Raw genomic sequence first — 27,018 nt, forward strand, 5'->3', positions numbered from 1 at the left:
GCAACAGTGTAACAACAGTGTAAGACCCGGGCCTCATGTATAAAAGACTACGCAGCTTTCATACTGAAAGACGGCGTACTTGCAGAATTTGAAAAGTATGTATGCACAGAAATATCCACATGTATAAAACCAGGTGTACGCCAGTTCCTGCGCACCTTTTATACATCCCAATCACACGAGCCACATACCCTGCCTTGGCTCCTCCCATAAATCTCCTCTAAACCTCCTAAGGTCCAAATAACAACAGCCAATCCTGCTGCAAAACAGTGAAAACGAAAAACTTCACTAAGTGCAAGATTGAGGTGCTGATCCACTGAAGTGGAGGCGAGAATAAATATTTTATATGATGCTTTGAACTCTTGAATCAGCAACAAACGCAAGACGACAGAGTGGCAGAGTGTCACAATGTCAGCGCAGCTGGCTCAGAGACTCGTAATGGCCGAAATAAAGACATAGAGTGGACGTCAAAAAAGACTTGAAAAGATTCTGATACAGAAATCGAGGTGGAAGCTTTGGTTGATGCAGCTTGTTCACAAACAAAAGAAGATTCAGAGAGTTTAAAAGAACTATATTATTCTAAACAAATAGGTAGAAAGGTAGAAAACGCTTTGTTGATCACATCAGACACACATCTGTTGGCTTCCGCTTCTAACAGCTGACTGCCAGAAACAGTGGTTACAGCCTACTGGTATTTGTACTGGGATGGCATGGTTCCATTAGGTTGGTCTGTTTAATGCTGGTCCCAGTTCAGCGCACATATCCAAGAACACGACTCTAGGGAATCTAAATTGAAGTATTAGCCAGTCATCATGATGGGCCAGGAAATCTTCATGGACACTCAATAGTCCTCTGCGGTGCTATTGCACAGCCATGCAGCATTATGCACGAGTGTCACACAGTATTTATATGTTTACACAAGTCATACAAAGTCATACAAATAGGTGTCACACCTTGCCAAAATGATCGCTTCAGTCAGTGGTATCCCCCACCGAGTTAAAAAAGGACTCAGAAGCTAAATTCATGTCTAATATAGAGGAAAGGCGATCCTGCACCCTGCCACCTGACATTATCCTGGCTTTAGGCTGGCAGGTCGACAACTGGCCATGAGTGTCCATGGCTCCACTCCGGCCCTCTCCTCTGCACTCCAGGGGGGGTGATGAAATATTTAGTGGACAATGATTTAAAATTTGAGTTGGCACTTGACTTATTTTATTTCTTTTACAATTGAAAGGTGCTGTATGGAATAGTTATGGCTCACTAACGCGAGCACAAGTAACACTGCTGGTTTGAATGTTTAAATGATAAAGTGATAACATGTGATATGATGTGAAATTAAATATGTGAGAGCCATCATTATCTATTCTTCTCACATTCAATTTTATTTTGATATTAATCCACTACATGCATGATCAAACTTTTATTGTGTATTAACGGACATAATTAGGTTTTTGATTGACTACTTCATTGACATATGCACAGTAACTGGAGTGGAAACGCTATTTTGAAACAGTTGGTGAGTTTTGGCACTCTGGAGTTTACTGACAGAGTCAGACAAAAGTTTGCACATTCTGCACATTCTTACGGCAGCTCAAGAGTTTGCACATACTCTTTTCATGTTAATTTTTATACGTCCCACGTGTGCATGAAAACCAGCGTACGTAACCTTTTTGTGCGTAGGCAGCGTTTATACATGAGGCCCCTGATCCTTTACCATTTTCTGGATAAAATTTTAGTCTAATTATGTTAACATATAAATGTGATTTACCACAAGAATTTTTAACTATGTCTTGAAACCAGTAACCTCACTTTAGCTGGGCAGTTCACCATCTCTAAACATGACAATCTTGGGCAAGATTAAGGCCTTTGTATATGGCCCCCACATTAACCACACGGATCTAGATGATACAATTTGCTCCTTATTGATTACCTGTTTTGACAGTTTGCCAGCCTAATGAAAATGGGCTGCGGGCTTGTAAATTATAGGTGCTGATAGGGCTGTGGTTGTCCAGGCCACGTGTCCAGGACAGGGTAGCTGTGGTATCTGTGATCTCCTCCACAATCACCACTCCAGGGGGTCCAGGAGGACCTGGTGGAAAGAAGGTTAGGAGACGTAGATTAAATTACAGATTTGAACGACTGAACCACCAATGCTTCAGACATGCCAAGACACAAGGGAAGAACAAAAACAATCTCTGCGCTTTAAATCAATTCTAAGCTTGTCCATATTGTAATGTTTTCATCATGCATTGTTGCTATTAGACACACTATTGGATGCAAGCACGCATTAAGAAGGATGTACAGCTGTATGCATTGGCAACAACATCAATTCTCTGTTGTAATCTTTGTGCAAACAAACAACGGACAAGAACACAACATACTAAACTGAACCAGGACAGATCTGCTGCCAAGGCTTTCATTCTGATTAAGGGATACTGAAGCGTTCTTTTTTGGGGGTTTTGGAGGCAGTTTGCCAGTTCTGCTGAGCATGACTGTGTGGTAGACCTTTCTGTGTTTTAATACAGCTGAACATATGTTTACCTCAGCTTTCAGAAGTAAATGTAATCTGCAAGTGCAGCAAACGTCTAAGGACTCTAGGGGGAACAGCTGTAAATGAAAAGCTGGCAGCTGGTATGCTCAATGAAAACCAATGTACTGTGTCCCCAAAAAGTGCCCATTAGAAGGTTGCACTGAAAGGTGCATTTGCATTTCACGACATTAAGATGCATTCTGTGTCACTATAGGAACAGCGCCCTCTTTTTAGTGTCCCCAAAACCATGGCATTAATCTCCCCCTGTATTTGTGCCTAATATTAAATGAAAACCATTAGATACATCTGATACTATACTGGAGATGGATGATACGGCTTAAGTTTATGTCACAATATGTTCATATAAATATTTTTTGTGATATTAAATGATGTGTGTTAAGTTTTGGTGGTTTTGGTCATGTCATCTCTCAAAGAAAGGGTATGAAAAGTTACAGTCCTAAAATATGTATACATTTTACTTCAGAAGACAGTCAAAAATAGACCAGTAACTGTGTGGACAATAATCATCATGGTACATTATCTGCAACAACGAGAAACAGCCACTGAATCTTATTACTAGACATTTCAGCCAATCTGTTTAACAGCATATATAAAACCTGTTCATGCAGACAGACCGTCTGTCCAGCCACAGTCATATTGACCATAAAGAATTAGTCAAGATTGTCAAAAGCGGGCAATAATGTGGAAATAATCGTTCAACTGTCTCCACCAGGAGCAAATGTCTAACGTCTGATGTAATTAACCAACTTCCCACAGCTGCTGCCCCTGTAACATATTTCCTAGATTCACAGAAAATGTTACCATTATTTTACATTATTGTTAGCTGCTTTAAATTCACCAAAAACTGGTAATTGTTGTAGTGTCCATTTCCACTGGAATAAACGGTCCAAGCAGAATTAAGTATGAGGATAACATGTGAACTCAGGGTAGTGGTTCAGTCCAGTAAAGAGTGTAAAAGACGTCACAGTGTACTGGTGCACTGACAAATAACAATCTCACCTCGCACAAGAAGTTCAGCCTCTGCAAATACAGTGTCAGCACTGGTCTGAGCCCGGCAACCATACTTCCCAGCATGCTTCAACAAAATGCTCCTAATCATCAGATCCACTGTGGAAGACTGCTGCAATTGGGAAAGAAGGAATAAAAAAGTTAAGTATTAAGCAAGCCTAAATGTGCTTGACACGAGAAAGTGTGATTCCTTAACATCTTGTAGAGGCTCATGTGGCTTGAGAGATTCCTGTTTAATTCAGGTACTTGCATGCTGCTACATTCTTTAGCCACTCGTATTTTCTCTCTGTTGAAATGAGAAATGCCTAAGGCTAGACTGGGAATAATTCAAGGTCTACAGGAAGCTGTTTAGCACGAAACCTGATTAAAATTACAAACCATGCATCAGCCAGGAATCTGTTGTGCCTGTAAAGGATTGTGACTGCAAATACTTTCTCTCCAGAGCATCGGTAGTAGCGGAGGACACAACAGGACAGATGTGATTTTAACATCCACTGTTGATAAACTGGAATAGTGACATAAACAGGACTCCCTAATCTCTAGCAAATTTGTTTTTAACTTAATTTTATGGTTTAGTCACTAATGATTTTTGCTTTGAAAATATACACAACTGGAACTTTAAGCAAAAAACAAGCATTAAACTGTCCAGGATAACAAGAGTAATTTCTGAATCTTGTAAGTACAATTTTCTTCTTATGTTTCATTATGATGCATCTAAAAGAGATACATCAAAAAGGGTAAACTGACCCTTTCAATTCACTTTACCACATAATGACTAATGTGTAGACATTTAGCATAATAATGTTGTATTGTGATGTTTCTTTGCTGATAGTTTCTGTCTTCGATTGAACTGTTTATCACAGACAACTCATATTAACCAGCCAGTGTGATATATCAATATGCACAAAGCAGACTGGAGAGTGCATTCGCATATATGATCCCATAGCAGACAAAATATGGCTAAGCAATGAATAAATTACAGCTGGTGATAAGGAACAAGTAAAACATGGGAGGTCCGAAAGGGTCCAGCAAAAAGCGAAAAGATTAAAAGGTGAAGGTGAAATGGCAAAATAACAACGCAACCTTGACCTGTTCCAGATGACTAATGTCAAACAGACAGACAAAGAAAGAAAATAATGGGTACAATTAGGCTTGTAAATTTTAGAAGGAGTCTGGCTTATGTAGCTGCTGTGAATGGATATGCAACCATTCTTTTTACAAAACCACAGCTTGATAAGAATGACGACCATAATTCAATTTACGTGTCCACAAAAGTAGTAATGTACATTAAGAAACTTTTTATTCACCATGTCTTCATTATTTTCCTTCCTCCATTAGTGACTCTGTTTCAACCTTTATTACCTTTCACATAGCCAGTCTTCGTGTTTTCATTTTCACAAAGAGATACAGTTTCACAGGTGCAACTCAAAACAATAGACTAGACTTTGCTAAACATGATTATATGATTCAATAGAGGTCATTGATTATACCCAAGGTTATCACCTTAAGCGGAACTGATTATTTTTTATAGGTATAACAAGTGTTTGGTACAATGAGAAGTACACTTACAATCATTACATAAAAAGTGCAAATGGAAACAACAAAATAATTTTAACTTTAATAACTGATCCTTATGATCAATTTCAATCCATCCATTTGGGCAAGAAGTCACCTAAACAAAAAAACAAACACTTAACAGATGGTGACAGGCGGAGACAAGTGGACAGACAGACAGACAAGTAGATATATAAATAGATAGGACCATGACCAAAATGATAAATTCACTCTTAGTCTTACTTTTGCTCTTACTCTCGCTCTTACTGTTTGGATGTATTCAAAGTGGCCACCATCCTGCTGAAAGTTGATTGGTTTCTGGTTGAAGAACCACTGGAAAGCCACATCCAGCGATGTGTCATGTGTCGCCTTGCAGCTCAGCACCACACTCTCCCCCACAGTCACTTCCACTCTGCTCGGGCTAAGCTCCACACGCATGGCCTCTGGAAGCACAAAGCTGCTACACTGTCACCTCAGGCTAACTCAAAGCTAGCGTCAAGCAGCTGCATTTGACTGTGACATCACTGCCAGAGCATTCATGAGAACCTAACTTGGGTAAAAACACTCACCTTTGTCAGATAAATAACCTGTTTGGCCCTGATCTAGACTGTAGTAAAGCATACAGTGCAGACAGAGGCCTTTACACTGTTAGTGTGTCCTTGTAATATGATTCTTGAATGTGAGAGCCCTTGGTTCACGGTTGAGCAAGCACAATAAATTTTCTGGCACCCGAGTAAATGTGGGGGGAAAAAATGACATTGGGGACTGTTTATTGGTGGCCGACTTGTGCTAATTTGGCAGAAAATAAAGGCCCCCAGGGCATCACTTACCTTTTACCCACAGTATGGCAGTCATCTCTGCCGAGCCCAACTGATTCTCTGCCCGACACACATAGTTCCCCTCATCCGCTCGGCTGGAGTTAACAATTCTCAGAGTGTTGTTCCGTAACAACATAATCCTGTGAGAAAGGACACAAAAATCAATACTGGTATGAGAAACAAATTCACGTACAAGCAGCTGCACTACATGTTCAGGCATGAGGTTATATGTTTATGGTTGTGTTGAGTTAGCAATGTTCACTAGGGATGAGAAAAGAAAAGTTAAAACAAACTGCTCAGAAATTCTTGAAATAATCATCCACAAAATTTCGGTGGAAAATATAAAATAAAAGTGTCTTTACACAGAATTGATGGACAAAATGTGGCTGACAATAAGATGTTTGTGTTAGGAAAAAGGACAGAGGGATGTGAAGTCAAGAACAGTGTTTGCATTTGTTGTGTAACCTTCAACAAGCGAACATGAAAATAAACCCTTTTCAGTAAAGATCAATGGACAATTTAAATGTGTTAATGAACCTGATTTGCAGATAACACTAAATAGCCCTACCTTGACCAGGATTAAAACACAGATGTTATTAAAGATACAGATTAAAGTAATGGGACACATTGTCAGTAGAAGAAAAAAAGAAGTGACACCACTATTGAAGTGTTGATGTTAAGAACAAAGACACACAGTACTTCTCTGACTTTCAATTTGGGCACAATGATGCATGTATTTCTGATCTTGTGCCTTTGAAAGAACGCAATAGGCAACCATTGCAGTAATTCTAATATAATTTAAAAAGTATTAAAGGAAAATCTTAAAACAAAATTTCAAAAAACATGAAATAAATAGATACAGTTATAATTCTTTGGCCATCTGCATCAATATTTCCATAAATAAATAATAAATAAATAAATGGTACATTCATCATGCACAATGTTCAGGAATCCAGGTGACACACGCTAAATAAATTCAATTAATAAATTGCTGCATTCAATGAATCTAAAGCAAAAGCTGTCAAACCAAGATGTGCATATCACCAAGCTGTCCTCTAAGTGTAATGGAGAGAAAAAACAACACTATGCCTGCATTCATAAGGAGCCCCTTATCCAGCTGAAGGACACTTGCAATACGGTATTAACATTTCGCTCTGACTTGTAAATAACAGCTTGAAAATTAGGTGCTTGACATCAGCTAGCAAAGGATGCACCACTGGAAGCAGGTGTGCGAGCAGATGGCTTCAGAGCAGGAATCATGTAAAAGTATAGTATTGTGAATTATGTTGGGTCACGCTTTCAGCATGGCCTACAGGGGTGGGAATGAATATTTACAATGTTATATTTTTTATTAGAAAATGTATTGTATCCTTAATCAAACAATTGAAATGATGGAGGGTGTAAGGTATTCTCATCTTTTAATTTGATTCATATTGCTTGCCATTTATATTTACAATACTAAGCTCTTTGATCACGGGCAAGGTGATTGAAGTTGGCAAAGAGAAACTCATGAAGGCGTGACAAAATCTTGCCACAGACAGACAATACAGAAGCAATCTGAAGCCAGGAGACATTTTTCAAATTAGGGGGGAAATTCACATCCTACAAGGACAGTGAGGCAGAAAGGACAGGATAGGGACTGTTGGTATACAGAATATGCAAATCATTTAAACCTTAGGAAATTAAAAGGAAACCTTAGAAAATCACAGTAAACCCATAGCATTTCAAATTTTCAGATTATATATATATATATAATCTGAAGCGAAGTACCTATAAATCAATCAATCATCAATACATATGAAATCATTAGCCTTTAATACATTGTTAAACATTTCATATTTTTTGTCCACACTCTTAAAAAAAAGAGTCTGTGTGTTTCAGTTGAGTCTGCCACATATTTTCAAACTAATGGGATTAATACTTTCTATTTAAGAGACAAAAGCCCTGAACATTAGCGGAAATCCATGTTAATTACAAACCTTCATTAAGTCAGCACAGCTGTCAATGCCAGATAAACGTGAAGCTGTTTCGATTCCTCTCCTGTTCTTCGAAGAATAGAACGTCTCTCCATCCATAAACTCTTTACTTTACTATATGTAATGGCAGAAAATCCTTGAAGGAGTCACCCTGGCTAAGACCAGAAAACGCACAGCTCTACTTGTTTGTGTCGGCTTTTTCAGAAGGAAATCACCCTATCACAATGTTGATCTCCAGTTGAACAGTGACCCCCTAAACACACTTTGTTATCCAGTTTGGTTATTCACTACAGTACTGTCAATTTGCGACAAGCATCCTATTATAGCATCAACCTCTAATTGGATTTATGTTTTCTAAAAACACTATGTATAGCATGTTAAGGGGATCTGTGAGAAAAGTTACACTTACTGAATGGAGAAATTCTGATTTGAGATTATGAAAACTTGGCCACATTCATATATACTGTAATGCCAGCACTTACTAGTGAATGATAAATTACTCTGAGGGGAGAGATTAACTAACTGCTTTGCCAATATTTTTTTCTGACCAATTTTCTGCTCTCTTAAGAAACAACTTTATCTTAAGTCAGATAAAAACAAGATCAAGGTATATGAACAGGTATGAATCTCCCCGTGTTGTGCGCCAACACCACTGAAAAATAGATTTGCAAGGGTTTGACAAATACCTCAAAGGCTTTATCAGATCCAGACAAGCCAGGCTCATTAATCACCATTTTGGGGCAACACACTCACTAACTTATCCCCATCCATCAGTTCTACTGAAGCCAGCTCTTTTATAGAAAATAGACATCCAAAATGACCTCTGAGGAACATTTCTTTTAATAGTAAATTAAATGTTTTGCAGATTTGCACCAACATCTGAAATAACCAAATTAAACTAATTCCTCAATACTCTGTTTCCATCCACCTGTTAGAGGCATGAAGATTTGTCGCTGCCTGTTTGAAAGAGCAACACACTGAGAATCTGATTATCAACTGGCTGCCCTTGCTGCGAGGCTGTTGAACAGAAGAAAGACTGCTGAATCTTGGCTAATAAATAAAGGTCCTGTTCTATCACTGAAACTGGGGATTCTCAGCAGTGACTGATAATTTCAGTGGTGTCGCTCATTTTGATTGATGTACCCTCGCCCCACTCAGCCCCCTCTAGGTGCAACAGAGAGATGTTTCTCATAAAATCTGATGCATCAAACTGCATGTGAATTCCAAATACAATTGTGCGGTCTAAATTGTCAGCATCCCTGAGAAGGAGGTGGGGTTGAGGATGATTCTCCAGAGCTTTGCCAGAACCTAAGGTGTTTTATTTTAGTAGTGACACTTAATTTAAGTTACAGTAATTACACTGTGATGTGTTGCAACTAGACATGTACACAATTCCTCAAGGGCCTGAGCTGGAATGATAACATTTATGCCATGAAACTATGATGAAAAACAATATAAAGATATTGAGAGAGACACACTTTTCATGATTTCATGCATGTTTGACAGGGCAATTAACTCTCTTCAAAATATTCTATTCTCTAAACCACATGTGTCAGACTCAAGGCCAAATCCGGCCTGCCACGTCATTTTATGTGGCCCGTGAAAGCTTAAAAAATTCATGATTGTCCTAAAATAAAAATCTATGCTACCATAAACTACATCTCCCACAATGCATGTAGATTTTGTGACCCAAGAAATGACGGCATCCCGCCACTAGATTGTGATGTTTCCACCCCAACTACGGTAGTTTTCCGACAAGTGGAGATGAGAAATGTATACAAACGATCCCTAAATGTCCAAGATGAGAAAAACTGATGCAGAAGCAAGGCAAATTCATGAATGGTGGTAAAGTGAATACATGTTTGTGCTTCAAGGCTAGGCCTATGTCTTTTTTGTTATGAGGCAGTATCAGAGGCAGAATGATGAAGGATCAACGTTAGTTAAGGCCCGTGCAGACTACACGACTTTAAGCGTCGGCCGATGGCTGTGCTGTTCAGACTACACAACTTGAGTCTTGAAGTCATGGCGTTCGGTGACGGGGGGTCACACACTACAGCTGACAACGACTCTGTCACCCGACACTGGTCTCCAAACCACGTTTGGTCAAGAAAACACAGGTGAAATGTCAAACGGGAAATGACGCGAACCTACACATAAAACAGCTGTTGTTTGTTATTATAAAGATACCAATTAAAAAGACAAAGAATCTAGTGAAAGGATGGATAAGCACACTGCAGGTAGCAGGAATTGTCTGAGCTACAGAGAGAGCTGGAGGGGAGTAAAATGTGTTTTGCGGTGAAAAAGTAGCAGATATTTGGCATGCTAGATATCTGGCTGGCGTCGGTGATGTGTCAGAAATGTGTCGGGGAGCCGTTTTGACACGTCGGTGAGTAGTTCACACATAACGACTGGCAACCGCAGATCAACCGCTGATTTATCACAGCCTGACGGTCGCCGAGCTCGACGAGCTTCAAATCGGGCTAAAAATCGTGTAGTGTGAACTAGGCTTCGGCTACAGTAGCCTAAATGTCTGCATTTTTCCAGGTGATGAAACTATCTCTCATTAGTTGGATGTATGTCCTCTGTAGGCTGTGTGCAGCTGGACTATTTGTTTTATCAAATGCCATATCTGTCCCTCATGTTATTAGCAGCTCACAATTATTTGTTTTACCAGGGTTCTGCACCTCTGGACTGTGAAAAAGTGAAAGGTTACTGTAAAAGATTATGTTTGATGATATTTGTCTTGAAATGTTTATCTTTGATTGATGTAGTAATGAGGGTTTTTAAATCTGATAAATTCATTTATTTGTTATAATAACACAGACATTTTCTTACTTTTTTTCTAACTAAGGCTATTTTTTTTCATCTGATAAATGTCCTTAACTTGAATACATGATCAAATAAAGAGACAGTTATTTAACAATATGTTAAGGAGTAGTTACGTTTATACAGTCTTACAGTTGCAACTGGCCCTTTGAGGGTAATCGTAATGCTTATGTGGCTCTTGGTGAAAATGAGTTTGACACCCCTGCTCTAAACTGTGCACAAGAAAAAAATCTGATGTTATTTATATAACAGGGCTCTAGTAAATCTATCATTATGCAAAAAAATAAAATGTATACGATCTATCAATGATAACAGCAAACAGTTATTCTGCCTAAAAGTCTAAAATATTTCATTTCATATTTCGTTTCATTCCAGACACTGAAACAGGCCTTCCAACATATTGCTATTTTTTTATGCATAGTAAAGAGCTCAAAGCAGATCTTTACTTCAATGATATTTAAGGGCACACAATTATTTTGTATGAGTTTTACACATTCCTCTTACTTTACAATACCACATATTGTACCTCTACAGCATTTAGAGCGTTATGACAATATACTGTGCAATAATACAGATTTGTAATAAGTAGAAATTTGATGTACTATTTCTTCTGAGGTATCTATCTACCTCTGGTTATATTAGGCCATTGCAGACAATGATGCAAATCAGCAATGTGACACAGTATGTCGTCTGATATCACATTCACTAGTTTTTTTTTTGACACAACCAACATCAGCTATCCAGTATGTAAAAAGCTACTTCTATTTGAGAGTAGGACAGGTGGCTTCTAAAGAGTTGCTGTACCTTTTATTTGGCTGCATCCTTTTGTCTCCTCTCTTCCATGTTATCCGTGGTTTGGGTGATGCTCTGGGTTTGCATTCTAGCGATACATCTTTTCCAAGAGTGGCAATGACCCGTATGGGATTGTAGACGAAGATAGGTGCTGACGCTGTGTAGACACACACACACACACACAACATTTAAAGGTGTATTTTTAAAAAAGAAGTAAAAGAAGAAAATAATGTATGTCATATCATGGTAAACACACTTATGTTCATACTGTATGTGATTTATTATTTCTAAACTTTGGCTCTTGTATTTGTAAGAGATGTACAATCATTTATCTATCTTTAGATCGAACGGCACCTGCCCTCTAGTGGTAAAACAAGCTTTCTAAATGCAGTTTTAATTATTGTGTCGTTGCTGGAATGTAACAGATTTATAAACGTAATACTCGTTACACCTCTGCAACTGTGGCATTTCAAAGTAATTATTTGAAAAATGCTAGAGGGTTAAGACTGACACATCATGACTCAAAACACTGCTTGATCAAAATGCTAATTTGTTTCGGTGTAATAACTAGATTTTCCACATGAAGTATTCCAAAGAATGCTTCTCTACATAACTATGCTTTTAAGTGCTGTATAATGTACCATACTTAAGTCTTAATTCTGGGCTAATTCAGTATCCACTACAATTATACAAATATGCATTGTTTTTTGCAGCTTAATTCCTAAATAACTGTGAGCATGTTAATAATGATATGGTTGGATGATTTGTACTACTTTGAAAATTAATTAATTGAAAATTGTTTTAACTTACATTTAACCACCCTACCTAAGTAAATAATAAATACATATTATAAACCTTTTTAACAGTCATGGCTTGCTCAAGATTCTGAATTAATCAGTAATGGTCTAAATAAGCCTTTAGGCACTAAAGTTGATGTGGTACTTGTATAGAGCTGTATTACACATCAAGGCCATCTAGAAGCTGCAAGGCTTTGTCAACCATGATTATTCAAATCCCGAATGATGCTTTATAGGTGACATTATCCACAATGACAATTCAATCCCATCTGTAGCTACAGGCTGACCCCTCTCCCTGTAACACTTGTGTCTTTGAGCCTGAGTAGTTGCCTTAATGGCAGAGGTCCCTCTAGACATGAAAAGCAGCAGAAAACAGAGAAGTTGCTGTGTGTATTTGTTTTAATCAAAATAAGAGCAGGCCTGTAGCTGGTGGCAGCAGTACCCTTATTGCTTCAGTGCTACCCTCTCAGAAGAGCTGGATCTGGGACAAGATCACAGGCATGAGGGCAGCCACTGCCCCCATGTAGCCTCCAGTGATCGCTCATCTACAGGCTGTTATTAGCCATATAATCTGTCCTGATAGTGTTTGCTTGTGGATATCTTCACAGTGCACAGGTCACTGGGAAGTGATGCCTGGGGGTATAGTTATGAAAACATTCATCACCAGCTTCCAAATATCATCATTGTGACTCTGACTCTAAGGAAGGCAAAAGCACCTCCTCATCAGCTTAGATAAGGCTTATTAAAAGCTAAAACTTCTCACTCTAGCAGACAACGCTGTGAATTCAAATTTAGTAATCCAGTAGTAACAGAGGTTGTTTAACACAGATTTAAAACTGATAGTTTAGGGATAAACATGTCATAGATCTTCCACAAAGAACGTTATCCATTTGCAATAAGATTTTCAAAATGCCACAGATTCCCCTTCAAAAAAGGGCACGCCACACAGACAGTAAATCAAACTGTCCCTCGGGGATACACAAAAGGGGAATGGGTGTCACCAGATGTGTCCCAGTATTGAAGATGACAAGGAGAAAATAGTGCATCAACACAGAACAGTGGACTATCACTTTGTTTTTAGCCTGAAGCCTTAAGTCTGAAGAGCACAGTTTCCTTGGCTTTTAATGTCCTTAAATTTCCTTAAATTTCCAAGTACATGTGAAGCATATTTTGCTCGATACAAAAAGGATATTAATACTCATTACAAAATAATAAAAACATTGTAGACTGTGAGAGTTGACAATTAATGAGAATTATAAGTGATTATTAAATGATAATAACACATGCTGACTATTAAATACCTGATGAAAGTCAAGCCCGAAGTGAAGGTTTGGTTTTTCTAAGTAATGGGCATTGTGATGTAGGTTCTGCTTTGATGACAAACAATAGAGCAAAGATAAGACCCTAATGGAATCATTAAACTCCATCAAAGAAAGCATTGATGTCTGTCTTCTAGTGTTTGCTCCCATTATTATAAATCTATACCTACAAGTCATTTCTTTCATTCTCCTCAGAATAACGCAGAACTGTTCCAGACTCTCCTCGACTTGATGCATGCAAACACTTCATCGAATATAACCATAAGGGTCCTTCTTTTATTCATGCCGTCCACTGCCTGGGTTAAATCAGGGACCATTGATTGGCAATCAGCACATCTCACAGTTCAGCGCTACCCACTTGCATTTCAATCTCCTTACCTATCATCCAGTACCTTATTCAGATGCCAATACTCGCTCTACAATTTTATTCTTTGCAGAGTATCAAGAAATATGCTTGCCTGAAAGGAAAAGTTGCCTCATAAAATTTACACAAACAATATTTTTATTTTAATACCATGTTTTGTCTAATTTCAATTATAAACCAAAGGTGTGACTACCTAAAATCTTGAGTTCAGCATTAGAGTAGATGGCCCCGTATTTATTTTCTGCAACACACTGGTACATTGCTGAGTCCGTCTGCTGCACTTTTTGAATGCTCAGTTCTCCATTTACTATTTCAACTCGACCCTGTAACAAGAAAAAGGTATAAAGGAACATCACATCTAAAAATAGATATACTACACATAAAAAAGCTGCATATTGTTGATCTGTAGTTTCACAGGAATAATTCAGATGTTTCATGGTACAAAAGGACCAGGTACTGTGTATAAAGGTAGCTTACCTGAGATGTCAAGGGCAAACCATTGCGAAGCCAGCGATAGGTGGGCCGGGGCCTCCCCATGGCCTTGCACTCCCATTGGAGCTTCTCTCCACTATCCATCTGAGTATCATTAATCATTCTGACCCACTGAGGGAGGGCTTGAAGATAGAAAAGATTATAGAAGATATAGAAGATTTTAAGAATAAGTAATATATCCTTGAAACATACACAAGGCACAAGTATAGCCACTTGTATGTTATACATGAAGAAACAGGCATGCACAACTACACTGTCAACACACATTGTAAGAGGTTGTATTTAAGACAGTGCTTAAAGGGAGAGTGCTCCCTTTATGAGCACCGAGAGCTTCGGAGAAGCTCCGCCCCCTAAATTTCAAATCTCTGAGGTTTCGCCAGAGTTGAAACGCCTTCGCCCTTGCCTGGTCATATAACTTTCTTCTCTGTTTTTACTCTTCAGACCTTTACATCTTTGGCTGTTTCTCGGCTAGCTCTCCATCACAGTGCCAGCATGTTCGAATGTGCCAGTGTATAGAACTCTCTCTCTCACTGCCCCCCTCGCACCATTACTCCTGTCCATGAGCACTAACATTAATGACTGGTTGGAGCAATGTTGTGGGGAAGGTACACACCATTTCTTTGTTATCCAATTCACAGAGCCAGGGCTTTGTTGGAAGACGTCTTTTCTTCCAACGCACACACAAAACAAAAAGCTAGCAAACCGTGAGGAAATATTCGCTGAATTTAACATAAACTGTATTGGATTACAATCACTTACTATCTATCCCTTTAAAGGTGGGGTATTCAATTCTAATCCAATATATGCCTTTTTTGCCAAATATAGCAAATATCAGCAAATGGGGACAACAACTAGGTGGTCCGGACCCCGCGAGGTAATGTAAAATGACATTCAGCTTACTTTCTAGTTCGTCAACATATGCAGCTATAGTAGCAGGAGAGTTGTGAGTATCGCTGTCTGGAGCTGGTGTGCTGGCTCAGGTAAACAGTCTCGTCTGTTCTGCATGTTAGCTTCGCAGCAGCAACTGTTGTGGCAGTTTGCTAAACTACAACTTAGCTAACGTTAGTTACTTGCTGGATTGTTGTTTCTCATGGTATCTGTCATGGTATTGGATTTCTCCAGAATCGCATATCCCACCCTTAACCACTTTTTGCTAATCCCTTACTGCTACAGCCCGTAAGAAGCAAGTGGATAAGACACATGCCTTTGATGTGAGAGACCCAGGTTCAATTCCCCACTGTGACACATCCACCATGTGTCTCTGAGCAAGACATTTAACTCCTAGTTGCTCCAGAGGCGTGTGCGACCTCTGATATATATAGTAACTGTAAGTCGCTTTGGATAAAAGTGTCTGCTAAATTAATTAATGTAATGTGACACTTGTTACTTGATTCATTGACAGGCTGACTTTCATTGCTCCTGTACTTTTGAAGTGAACTTAATAGAGATCAGAGATGTCTTATTACTGTGTCCAGTAATTAGACTCTTTATCCCTGAAAAACTGAAGGAAAATACACACGTTTTCTGATTAGGTGCTGGTTCAAAAACAGACATCAAGGAAAGGAGGGGAAAGGTTTAAAATGGTGTACAAAATATCCAGGGCTTAGTAAAATTTGTATACACCAGCACACCTCTAGCCTAATCTTCCACTGCTTGACTTGCCCATGGCATAGGCAAACTGGGCAACTGTCTTTCTTGGGGCCCGTTAACTGTGAAGCTTTTTTTCTTGACTTTTTTTTCAGTAGCCTACTTGCTTGTGTTTCCCAAGCTGCATCCATGGTCCAAGTCTTGTCCAACTCCACATACTACAAAGAATCTTTGTCACAACTCAAGATCTGAGCACTATATTTGCCGTATGTAGCATTCCGTACAACTGCTGTGCCCTCATCCTGTAGTATCTTTTCGTCTACTTTATACTGTATGTGGATGTGCATTTTTCAATTCTTGAACAATTACAAGAACATAAAATGTATTCAATTTTATTTATTTAAATGTAAATATGAACTTACACTGAACACTTTAAAAATCCATTTGTGTAGAACAAATGTTTGGGGATAGTCACTGATAATGACATGATATCATATGGTAATGAAGAGCTTTAAATGCACAGAGCTCACTGTGTATTTAAACACTGGCCCTGACAACAACACTGATGTTATTTCTTTTAATTTAGACCAGGGGTCGGCAACCTTTTCTGTGATGAGTGTCAATATACAAAAATGAAGACATCCAGTGTGCCAGCAGCCTTTTTATGTCATTTATTTTTAATTCATGCACTGATAGTTAGTCAGACTATTAATTGAAGTTTGACATTGTTAATAATAATAATAATCCATGGTTTGACTGTATGTGTATTCAGAGCCAATGAGCAATGGACTTTCATAATAATAATAATAATAATAATAATAAAAAAAACTGCCTTAACGTGCGATAAAATAATTGTCGACATTAATTAATTAATGCGTTAAAGGGGCATTATGGAGTTTCCAGCAGCCACTACCGGTGCGGTTTTAAGATTGCTACCAGGCGTGTACTCGTACACGTGCTCGCTTGAACTCATGAGCGAGCATAATCCAGAAACACAACCACTTTCATACAGAAATCGTGTAATAAACGCAGGAACACCAGCATGCAGGCTGTGGCTTTTCACTCAGACATGTTCAGGCTCTGTTACTTCAACGTTCCCGTCTCAGAGGCAGATCAACACCGGCTTCGTAACATTACTTCATTCAGCGCAGCCAGCCGCATATCGGCACAATCCTCCCGGAAAAAAAGGCAGAGTGACAGCGGCTATAGACAAGCAGGGAGACAGCTTCACACAATATACTGGAAACTCAGGTAAACCCCTACTGCAACGTTACAGTAATAGTTTTATCAGCTGCAGGTTGAACTAATCCATGCTGATTACATGATCACCGACGTGCTACATCGTTAGCTCGCCTGCTGCATTCAGTAACTATCTTTACTATCTGTGCATCTTTCACCGGAGGCTCAGCAATGTCAGCACAGCTAAATGTATTGGATGATAAGGAAACGGGTAGTGAGCTGAACTGAATATTATAACAACAATGTTAGTGTTGTTAGTGGATGGCTCTTCCTCTGGGTTGTTGACGCTGTGAAGTTGCAGTGTTTTATATTATGTGGGTCACGTTAGTTACAGCGACGGAGAGGTGGAGAAGCTGTATACCTGAGTATTGGTAAAACCACGATAAACCTTAACTGAACGTTACGAAGCAAATAGCGGTAGGTCCGAGCTACTGTGGCTTTAGCTGGCTGCTCCTGGCTGCATCACTATAGGCTAACATTAGTAAACAAATCGCTCCACATTTGCTTTTTTACCGTTATATCCTTTCTTGCAGGCTAAATCAGCAGTGGTACACAGGATAGTAACATGGGTCGCGTTAGTTGGTGAAGTAACACGAGCGATATAACTTTGCACCGGATAACATTAGCAACTGCTCTCCGAGCTAACGTGACTTTCTCTGTTTCTCCAGCTTTAGTAATGCTCACTTTGTTCTTACTAGACATCATCTGAACCTGTTTGGTCTGATGGGCTTCAGCACATAAAGCTATATTATTGTTTTGTATCCTCACGTGGAGCCCGTGTTTTGCTGTGAGCTGGTTGTTTTAGGGTGTTAGTGGACTGCATGTTGTTAGCTGCCGTGTTATCGCTGTAGTACGAGAGAGGCTTCGGAGAACGCACAGCGCTGAATCTGATCCGGAGTCCCCACATTAAAAGCAGAATAGTGGCTGATGCAAGCAATGGAGAAAACAGGCGTTTGCTTCATTTTTAAGTGAAGTGAAGTTAAATTTGATTAATTTCATTGAAAAACGTACATATAGTCCCTTTAACACGATAATAACCTGTTAACATGCCCAGCCCTAATTATAACACACTTTTCCAGACCCAAACAGTGTATATTGCATAGCATAGTGTGCAGAAGGAGGAAACCCGACCATTGAGCTGCTTCTCCTACAGTAACATGCCAAGCACGTTCTTTGCTATTCTTTGCATATGGCACCTTCAGTAGAATATTTTTTTTTGTGTGGTTTGATTGAATGATTATGGTCAGGGAGGTCTCCCTCACAATGAAAGTTCAAACTACCAGCTGACCTGTGTAAATTACATTTAGCGTGAGGCTGTTACAAATTAGGCTCCCTATTCTCCTTGTGATGTCAACAGAATTGAGGTTGCCAAGAAGTGCAGGGCCTTGAAAATGTGTCCTACCAAGGCTGAAGCAGTCCATTATCTTGGTCCTGTGCACACAGCACAGACAAGAGAAATGAGGGACATGTACCCTCATAGATAAGTTTATGATCATGGGCAAAGGTAGTAATTCAGCATGCTTACAAGTACCTCACATTGGTTAGAAAACTAAAAAAATATTTTTAACTGAGGTCTGTCCTGAAGTTGATATGAAAGCACTACACATACCAAAAACGTTTTAAATTGAAATTTATGGTGACGATTTGCCCAGATTTGGTCAAATAAACTATAGTAGTGTATACCTGTATTAGATTTACATTAAGAACATTACAGTGTTAGTGTAGATATGTTATCTTATTTAAAGCAGAAGTCAGTAACAATTGAACATACAATGCAAAACCTTCTTTGTCTCTCTGTTGCTCGTATCACTCCGCTAAGATACTCCCACCAAACCCACAGGAAGGAACTTGTTGCCCTGTGAAACCTCATTTATCCTAGGGCTTGCTCTCCACCGTGAGAGTCTCGCCAAGACCCTGGTCCCTCTAGTTTTGACTTGCTATCTTAAAGACGCCCCTCATTTCGTGACCCAGGGCAGAGTACCCCAGGCTTCAGATGCAGCTGCAACAATTTCCAACAGCGGGATGAGAGGCTACAACACATCTGTCCCCCCTCACAAGTTACTCCCCACTGTTTCTTGTCATGCCTCTTTGCCACTTGTCGATACGAGTGCCATAGCATCAAACATAATGAGCTCAATGCTCCGTGTGGAGCTGGGACGTGTTCACACGTGTTTTGTACTATACACTGTTGTTGGCAAAGATGTGATGAGCAGTTCTTTCATTGCTGCTGGTTGTTTCTCAGCCATTGTTTTTACAAAACTTCTGAAGCCGCACTGAAGATATTGAGCTTGACTAAGTGAGAACATGTGCAAGGAATCAGGAGCCAGAGGAACCAGATTTTTTCACAGATTATGTCTCATGTATTACTGTCGGGATATAGTGACAGTTTCAGCAAATATGCCAAAAAGTAATTTTTATAAAAGTAACGTAGTGAACCTTTACACGTCATTACAATATGTTCAATGAAATTTATATTTTTGTAGTGATAATTAGAAGCAGGTGTGCAAATTCATTGAAAGGTGTGTCCAAAGCCATGGATGTAAATACTAGTGGGAAGAATCTGATAATATTATGACAAATCTTTGAGAAAGAAAAAGAGGAACCACAACAGTCTACAGTATTAAAACAACTAAGCAGAGGAGTAGCTCAGAACATTTCATCTTGGAACAACACACACAGTTGACACTTCTCTCAACTAAAACAAACAGACAAACTCACTGAGTGAGACCCTTGTTCTTGGATTATCTGCGATGGATGTATAATTATTCCTTGGACTGTTCAATAAATTCAACAATACTTGAAAACTGTGCAGAATGCCCAAATAGCTTATGAAGAAAAGTTGAATAGGTCTTTAAACCACTATATTTAAACCATTATTCCTGGAATACATGCATCAACAGCTCTTATACAGTATAATGTCTGATAGCTGAACAAAAGTAAAATATTCATACTCACTATAGACCTGTAGATGTCCTTTGAAAGCCGTGCCGCCTCTTGGATTCTCAGCTTTGCATTCATAAGTTCCTGAGTCCTCCAGCTGAATGTTGGGAATTTCCAGCACAGCCTGGGACTTCCGAAGTCTTGCTTTTTTGGGGATGTTGCCATTTATCTTCCTCCATGTGATTGTTGGCACTGGACTGTGAGGAGAAAAGAGGAGGATTATATACTCAATAGTACAGTGTAAAAGAGGAATAAGCAGTATTTACACACATACTATGTTGTGAGCGGCAATGATGTAATTCACTATTGGTAACAAAACAATTTAACATTTTTAATTTTTTGCTTTCTTTAAAATAAGAACATTACTATATATATATAATTATATATATATATATATATATATATGTAGAGAGAGAGAGAGAGAGAGTCATAGATGAATCTGTCACCTGACAACACCCTTGTAATAACAATTAAAATTAGTAAAACTGATGACATTGAAAAAGAAAGATAACCTTGAAAAATTATCTCTTTAAATTCTCTAGTTAAAAAAAAACAATTTAAACCTTTCACAATTTTGACTATCTGTATATTGCTTGTGCGAACTACTTTAGGTTAAACTAATACCTCCATCAATTTATTCATTAATTAGGTTACCTGAATTTTGAATTTGAAGACATCATTATGAGGTTTTGTTAATTTTTACAGGCTTTTTCACATTTTCTTGGACTAAATGATCAATTAAAGAAATAATAATCAGATTTTTAAATAATGAAAATAATTGTTATTTGTAGCCCAAAAATTTGAACTTTTTAATTAATAACATCTAATTCTAACAAACATCTGCAATGACTTGCAGATCACAGACGTCCTTCATTAGTATAGACACACCATGATGAGTTTCTAAAGTTAATGTTGTTTAATGTTAGTTCCACTCAACATGTGAATCAGTGACCTTTTGACCACTCGTGATATATTTACTGTACCAAACGACCCACGCATTAAACTCCGGGTTTCAGAGGGACACGGACAATATTCAAATCAGGCTTTTACAACAGCCAGAGAGATTTTTATGAGTAGTGTTCAAGCAATGTCATCTATCCCTGTTTATTCATGGATTGCCCTATAGATCCTTATGATAGATGACTTGCACATGCAGAGAGAAAATGTCTTACTATGGCTTTGTATCAGTAGTGCTCTTGTATGACAACTAGATTTGACAGGTGTCTGAAAGATGGAAACGTGACACCATACAAACCTCCAGTGAACCCATCAATCATTTAGCCAAGATGGAAATGTTACATCCCTGAGCTTTTTTATCTGCTCTAAATTCACAAGGACATTGAAGTGCTTTTGTCTGCAATGGACTGAAATTAGGATTCAGAGCGTGTTTTGTATTGAACAAAGCATTTTTCATTTTTTCACTTTATTAATTTTATTTTGGACAGGAGTGTCTGTGTCACACTTTTTTGTAGACTATTGGTTTAAACATTTTTATTATTTGTATTTTTAAATAGTTGACTCATTGCTTACAGTATGCATTTAGGTTCCCTCACATCACTGAGAGTGTGAAGCATTAGTGCTTTCTTCTTCACTTCAGTTTTTGGAGCCCCAAATTTCTACACATGAATTTGGCAACAAAGTTCTGTGACTAGAAATTATTGTCTCGATTCAAAGTCTGAAAAATATTGATTTTGCAGTATCTTTAATCTCCATGTAAAATGTGGACAAGCATAACAGTTTCTTAATACAACATGTGTATTATGTTGTATGATGGCACATTCACAGTCACAATATTGTCACTATGATTGAAATTTATGTAACATGCATTCCAGTTAATACCTGTCAAAATTTTATTCACCTATTTTAAATTGTCATACATTAATTAATCCAGTGAAATAATGTAGAAAACTACTGTTATCACCAGTATTTCCCCATCTGCAGTACAGACAGCTATACACTACTATTATGGGCAAAATGTGGAGCCCGAGATAAAATCAGATGTCTGTGGTCTAATGTGGGTCCATTTGTTAGTTTGACATTTTCATTTTAGTGCCCCTGTGGGGTATAAGAACAACATAAACAAATGCTAACAACAGGGATATGTGAATCAGCACTCATGAATATGGGATGTAGTTGTTATGATGCCCTTCCTTATTTGTTACTGATGGAGAATTTTGCTAGAGACATTTGCTCCAACTAAACTGTCAACTACCTAGAAAACGGAGCAAATCTAGACCCTGTTGGGCTTGAACACGAGGGTGAATCTTCCTGTCCATGGCAGGACTTCTCTTTGGAGGCTGAATAATGTGCTCACTCAGGATAGAAATGAGAAATTCTGCCTGTCAGTGTCTTCTGTATGAATTAACTACTGACCTCTGAAGCTCTGGTCATGTCCATGTTTTTCAAAGTGTGAGTATTTCCTACCCTAACATAAATGATGTGTTTATGTAAGGTGTTACAGTTTTCAACTGAAGAATGTAGCCATAGGCAAACTTTGTAGATTACATCTTAATTAGCATTCCACACAATTGCTGTGCCCTCATCTGGCTGCTTCCATAATAAAGGCTGAAATTTAAATATAATACCATGACATAATGTAGAATTGGTTTGCTTCAGACTATTAAGATCTAGATATTATCCAACCATTTAGCAAATTTGCTAAGTTCTCAAATGGCCCTCTTGGAAATTCTACATTATTTTTAGGAAGAGTCTACCTGAAACACATAGCCACATTTTAGTTAGCAAAAAAAACAACATGAAAATATTAATCATAGAACCAAGAGTATAAAATGTGTTATTATTAAGAGGCACTTTCTGTTGCTGCTGACAATGTTGTCCTTGAGGCCCTCAATGAGGAAAGCAACTGCCAGGTTTTCAAGAGTTTGATTCCCTCTGAGGTCACTGAAACTAAAAGTGCCTCAACTCTAAGGCAGTTCAGATGAAAGCATTCACCACATGCCACATATTATGTTTTAAGTGGAAATGAGTGGGAGAATGTGTAACCCATCAAATGTACAGGTCTTTTTCAACTACAATGAACTTCATACTCCAATATCCCTTGAAATGAATGCAGCTAACAGCACCACACTTGTGATTCTTGTAAATCAGACTGTGAAGCCAGGTTTTTAAATTGTATTTGTGTTTGAAAATCTATAGGTAGTGTTTCATCATCTATTGATGGTTATAATCATTCATGGCAACTATCCTGACAATCATATATTTAAAAGAAAACGCTGGCCTGTGTCCACCAAAGCATTTTTTTCTGACGCCAGCGTCTTTTTTCAGTTCATTCCAGGCCATTGAAAACCCATATTGGTCGACCACTACTCCACAATAGCAAACAATGGTTATCATTCTACAGAGAATCCACATTCACAAACATACAAGTTACAGATATTAGTAACAATCACATTACTATATAAGGTGAATGCAAAACTCTACTATTTTTTTGTTTCTCTTTTTCATTATCATATCATTGTTCTCTTTGCCCTTGACTGCGACCTACAAAGTACTGTCACTGGTAAATAGACAATCGCATCAAAGAGCTTTGGCATTCACACACAAAGAGCTTTTCTGCTCCATCTTAGCAAGTGGTGCCATCATAAATATTGATCAACAGGAGAACAAAACCCATTTTAACTTCATTTTCAGTGCTATATAAAGACTGGCATTTCTTAATAGGGTGCATTGATAAATCATTCATCTCTACGTAAAAGGGTAAGTCACTGGGATCACTGTGTGACTGAAAGCCATCGTGCACAAATTACTTCATTGAGGGAACAACAGAGGAAGGTCTCAAGCTGTCTGGCTGTTCTACAAGCATTCAAAAACTCCTGGTTAGCTTGACAGGGAAAAGTAAGGGGTGTGAGATTATAATACAGTGTCTATATATTTAGGAAATGACTTACCATAATAAGAATAATTAATTGAAATCAAGGTAAACAATTATGAGGTCCTTAGTCATTTGTAGATTAGAGACTGTTTGCACTTAAGATAGGAGTCTGCAATGAATAATTCATGTTGAATAATTATAAACAAAATGGAGTAGGGATGATAAAATGTTATGTTGTACAATGAAAATGATTTCTTGTATTGTCAAACACCACTTCAACCTTGCTTTGGAGAAGAACTGATTAAAAATGTTTTGCAGTCATTTTTAATTTGAATTATTAACTACAAATAAATGTGACTTACTTTTAGGTCTAGCCATTACATCTAATTTTAATTTATCTCAAAAATATTTTTATTTTAAAAGGCAATAATTTTGTAAATTATGAACCCAGTAATGCTAACTTTAGTAACTGTGGTAAGGGGTTTGGATGTTAGTCTCTGTGGACGAAAGTGTGTTTTCCCTCCTGGAAGACAGACTATTACCAGTTTCATTTTTTCATAGACATAACCTTGGCTTTCTACATTGACAACAGACCATGAAAGCACCCAGGAAACACAGATACATTAGGGTTCTCAATTATGAGAACACATGGGTCCCTAGGGCTGAATTTCCTATTCAGTCTTCCCCCCATGCACTAACATGCCATCTAACATCCAAGCTACAATGCTGCACTTCTCTACTCTCACTTAACATCCTGCCTGAAGACAAGATATGCCTGGTTCCCTTACAGGTAATGGAATAATGTAATTTAAAGAGAGAAAGAGAGAACAACATGAGGAGTATTATCTAAAGGATCTCTCAGGAACAGGGAAATGACAGGCTGCAGTTTACTGTCCTGGTGATTAATATGATACTGCTGTAATAAACAACTAGCTATATTTGTGCAATATGTCATTGTTTACTTACTTCCCCAGAGCAAAGCACTCCAGCCTGACAGTGACTCCTTTGGCAGCCAGAACAGATGTAGGGAAATGCACTTCAATTTTGGGCTCATATTCACCCATGACACCTGGGAAAGGTTAAGAAAGAGGAATTGCAGACATTAGAACCAACCAGATTGAAACAGCTACTTATCCCCCATTTCTGATCATCTTCATCTTTACTTGCAGTGTGTTATACAAAGACTGGGCATAGTGATTTAAAAATAATAGGGATGTTCACTTCCTATTGCCTCAGTACCTGTTGTAATGTATGTAAGCAATAACTGAAGAAAAAAAAAAGAAGCGGCCAATCTAAATTTCCTGAGGATTCCTGATGCATAGGCTTATCAAAATACACATGGTCCATTGAATCACGCAGTGTACAGGTGTGGGACTGCACATTATGTACACCATCTGGCATTGTTTCAACTATCCAGCTTTACTTTATACACTGTTTATTAAAAGGGTCAGTGATGCTGGTTTAGATCAAATACAAAGCAACTGAATAATTATATTTGTGTTTAGTCAAAGTCAGTTGGAAAATGCAGTTATGTGGGCCAAATTTTACAGAGGTAGTCATTTATGCACGAATGCAAAGTGTACTATATGAGAAACGATAGAAAAGCTCACAAGTCATGGTATCCCAAAAACAAACGATAAAGATAATGCACAAAAAATATTCTCCAGTGATAACAGTGAAACATAGTGTGTTGTCCTCAAGAATTAGTAAACTACTCGACAACTCCCAAACACATTATGAAGGACACAAGTGATAACATGTTATCAGTCTTGCTAAGCGCCACCATGACTAATACCTCTAAGTCACAGCCAGAGGACATGTTTTCTTTGTTTTTTCATCCGTATGGTAAGGAGGCCATTTATATCCATTTGCCAGAACAATATGTCAGACGACATTAACAACTTTGGAGAAACAAAGGGAAACACCTTCTTCTGGGGTCTAATTACCATTATCTGTCTTATTAAATGAAAATTTGCAATATGAATATTACATGAGCATTTTACTCTTTGCAGTACAATGTTAAATTTTGCACACAATCACTGCATGTGAGAACCACTGATACACTCACTGCCCCAGCAGCTTCCTGAATTCACAACAAAACATATTGGACCATATGCAGTGCTGCTTCACATGCACTGTAATGTACATGATCAGTAAGACAAATGACCGATGTGACATTTGAGAAACCATAATTACACCTCCTACGTGTAGCTGACACTTTTTATGTGATAAAATGAATCCTGCAAAGGAGTGGGGGTTATTGAATTGTGGCCCACTATGTATGGAAAAGGAGTTTTATGATATTTGTTCCAAAGAACTTTTCAATTTCAATCTCATTCTCAACATTTATGGCTCCAAAGCAGCCCTTCACATATAATGAATTTGCAATATTTCATTGGCTCATGCCATAGTATATTCAATATCACATTCAGTTTCAGTGACTGGACTTGATAGAATTGGAAGAAATAATGTCTAGGCTTGGTGTGCTAAAACATTACCGACCCTCATTTGTAGTTTAGCTTTATATTTTATGTTCCAGTTTCATTTATTAATCACATGAAAATTACTTTTTTCTGTTGTGCTTTGTTCTCTGCAAACCAATATGAGAGTACGATGCCTGTTGGGGACTCCAAGCTTATAGCATTGAAAAAGTAAGTGTTTTATTAGCTCGCTGCTCTCCCTAATAGCTATGTGTTTTAAGGTGCTTCTCAGAAGCATGAGAATTTCTGAAACTTTAAAAGAAAATGGAAACTATAACAAACAATACATAAATTCAAAAACAGAGAGTTATATGTTTTACAAGTTCATTACACCTGCTTTAATGTAAAAAACTTTCAAAGAGTAAACATTTAAATCTACATTTGATATTCCCTTTTTATTAATGGAATAACCAAATCAGATATCCCATTGCAATAGTAAAATTGTA

The 27,018-nt window shown here is 38.1% G+C and overlaps 1 protein-coding gene across 6 annotated transcripts in view; it reads right to left on the reverse strand.

Moving 5' to 3' along the window:
• The window catches only part of cntn5 (contactin 5), a 110,972-nt gene that overhangs the window by 15,443 nt on the left and 68,511 nt on the right, over positions 1 to 27,018 (reverse strand). For 4 of the 6 annotated variants that reach the window (XM_038693858.1, XM_038693859.1, XM_038693861.1 and 1 more), the window contains 9 exons: positions 25,059 to 25,161; positions 20,276 to 20,457; positions 14,480 to 14,616; positions 14,196 to 14,325; positions 11,535 to 11,679; positions 5,941 to 6,068; positions 5,354 to 5,553; positions 3,548 to 3,668; positions 1,928 to 2,086 (listed from right to left, as the gene is read on the reverse strand). In XM_038693858.1, coding sequence (XP_038549786.1) covers positions 1,928 to 2,086; positions 3,548 to 3,668; positions 5,354 to 5,553; positions 5,941 to 6,068; positions 11,535 to 11,679; positions 14,196 to 14,325; positions 14,480 to 14,616; positions 20,276 to 20,457; positions 25,059 to 25,161 — 1,305 coding nt within the window. The remainder of the gene's footprint in view (positions 1 to 1,927; positions 2,087 to 3,547; positions 3,669 to 5,353; positions 5,554 to 5,940; positions 6,069 to 11,534; positions 11,680 to 14,195; positions 14,326 to 14,479; positions 14,617 to 20,275; positions 20,458 to 25,058; positions 25,162 to 27,018) is intronic. The other 2 variants (XM_038693863.1, XM_038693862.1) reach the window with 2 other exon arrangements.

This window comes from Micropterus salmoides, unplaced genomic scaffold, assembly GCF_014851395.1.
Source record: "Micropterus salmoides isolate LMB-PRFRI ecotype aquatic unplaced genomic scaffold, ASM1485139v1 Ms_hic_scaffold_3, whole genome shotgun sequence".
Classification (NCBI taxonomy): Eukaryota; Metazoa; Chordata; class Actinopteri; order Centrarchiformes; family Centrarchidae; genus Micropterus; species Micropterus salmoides.